This window comes from Xyrauchen texanus, chromosome 16 (assembly GCF_025860055.1).
Source record: "Xyrauchen texanus isolate HMW12.3.18 chromosome 16, RBS_HiC_50CHRs, whole genome shotgun sequence".
In the NCBI taxonomy this organism is placed as follows: domain Eukaryota; kingdom Metazoa; phylum Chordata; class Actinopteri; order Cypriniformes; family Catostomidae; genus Xyrauchen; species Xyrauchen texanus.
In genome coordinates, this window is record NC_068291.1 from 21537561 (window position 1) to 21539730 (window position 2170).

Consider the following 2170-nt stretch of genomic DNA (forward strand, 5'->3'; position numbering starts at 1 on the left):
TGCTTTTAATTTATATAACCAGTGTATAATCCTTGCATGATTGTACATGTCATTTTAGACAACATAAAGTTTGAAAAATTATATATATATATAAAAAAAAATTTTAAGCAGATAAATAAATATTCCTTCAGGGGTCAATATTGCATGTCGATCTACACCGATCATTGAGTCAGAAGTTAAAGAAATCAGCGATGATACATGATTTGCTTTCAGCCTGTTCAATTTTAAAACATATAGAGGAAACATCTGTATTTCATAGAAGAGAGAGGATTCAGTCTTGTGAAATCTTGCTAATGGCCATGGGGATGTCAACAAGCGTACTAAAGGTGTGCATGCGGAGTGTTCGACTGGAGGTTGTGAGGCTGCTCTGAGCACAATGATGCCTTCTCTGAAATGTGTTGTGGCACAGATAGGACAGGAACTTGTTGTGAAGAGAGGCATAAATGAAGGGGTTGTAGCAAGCCGAGCTCATGGCTAACAAGTGACACGACACCTGGATAACATTGACGTGATTCTTCCTCAAGATGGCAAAGTCAGGGTCGAGGTCTCGAATCAGGTTGACCACCTGCAAGGGGAGCCAAGAGAAAGCGAAAGAGAGAACTGACACCAGCAGGAGACGAAACGTCTTGCGTCTCTTGCGCCCCCACTTTTCCTCGTTGGAAGGCATGGCGGCCATGAGCCGAGGTGTTGCTCTGTGCTGTAGGTGGCAGGAGATAGCACAGTAGGATATGGAAACTGCAGCTAGAGGAACAAAATAAGAGAGGAGTAGAAAGAAACAAGAATATATTAGACGACTGAGCTCCTTTCCATGCCAGAACTCCTCACAAACAAACATTTGATGACCCGTTGCACTCAGATCCAGATACACTGTGTGTAGAGCAGTGGGAATGGACATTGCCAAAGCACAGAGCCATATGCTGACCACCAAACATGCACAGAACAAACGACCCCCACGGCGCCGAATCGGGAAGGCGACCACTACATACCGGTCCACTGCAATGGCAGTTAGAGAGAGAACTGCCGCAAACACAGTTGCAGTTTGCATAAGTGTAACAAAATGGCACATGAACTGGCCGAAAACCCAACCACGCTCATCAAAGGCATAAAATGCAGTCAGAGGAACGCAGAACAGGCACATCACTAAGTCGACCAGGGCTAGGTTTCCGATAAGGAAGTTTGTGGTGCTGTGAAGTTTTTGGTTTATTCCAATGAGGATGAGGAGGAGGAGATTTCCAAAGCATGCTACCAGAACTAGCACAGCATAAAGAGGTATGAAAATTGGTTTCAGGTCCATCAGGAGTTGAAGGCCACTGAATGAGGAGGCTGATGCATCTAGGGTTGCGTTTCTCCAGGATTCGTTATGGAGATAATCCATGTTCATCATGGTATGGTGACTTCAATCTGGCACCTGTTTGAAACAAAGTTACAATAAGTTATAAAAATATATTATGTAAAGTAGTTCATCCAAAAATAAAAATTATGTCAACATTTCTCAACCTTGTGTTTTTAGGCAAAACGACAGCCTAAATCACCATTCACTTCCATTGTATGGAAAAAATATTCAATGAAAGTGAATGGTGACTGAGACTGACATATGACCCAACATCTCCTGTTGTGTTCCAAAGAAGAAAGACAGTCATACTGGTTATATGGTTATATGCTTTTATCCTCAGTGAATTACAGCACATGTATTGTAGGAACAGTCCCCCAGTAGCAACTTCAGTAACTTTAATTTGTGCCCTTTGTGATACCAACACCAGGCTTCCCTGGCCCATATTGGATGTCCACTTGGATTATTTGTGTGTGATGAAAAGTGGAGAGGTCATACGCTCCGTGTCTGCTTAACAGAAATGCTGCTCCTAATCTTCAAATGGAAAGATTGCATTTCAAAAGAATCTGCACCTTCTATAAACGGACACACAAATAGACATTAATGTGAAACATAACATGTAAATCTTCTATTTAATCTGTAATCCTGTTCATGTTTCATATTTTTCATTCTCTGTCCTTACTTACCTACAGTATGTGAAAGGATGTACAAAACACATCTTCAAATAATTCCATGTAAGGTCATGTGTTATTTTTGACTTTGCAGTGGTCTTTCCTGGATTTTAAGCAAGAGATAACAGTAGACCTGTAAGACTTTCTTAATTTTTTTTAAAGCCACTGT

General features: G+C 41.2%; 1 protein-coding gene across 1 annotated transcript; it reads right to left on the reverse strand.

Annotated features, from left to right (window-relative positions):
• Window positions 1-271: 271 nt before the first annotated feature.
• On the reverse strand, window positions 272-1384 carry prlh2r (prolactin releasing hormone 2 receptor). The gene has a single exon (XM_052146135.1). It carries the CDS (start codon window positions 1382-1384, stop codon window positions 272-274), a length of 1113 nt encoding a protein of 370 aa, XP_052002095.1.
• Window positions 1385-2170: the final 786 nt, after the last annotated feature.

Bases quoted from the DNA above. Each gene is read 5' to 3' on its own strand.
- prlh2r (XM_052146135.1), bottom strand. From the start codon at position 1,384: ATGATGAACATGGATTATCTCCATAACGAATCCTGGAGAAACGCAACC.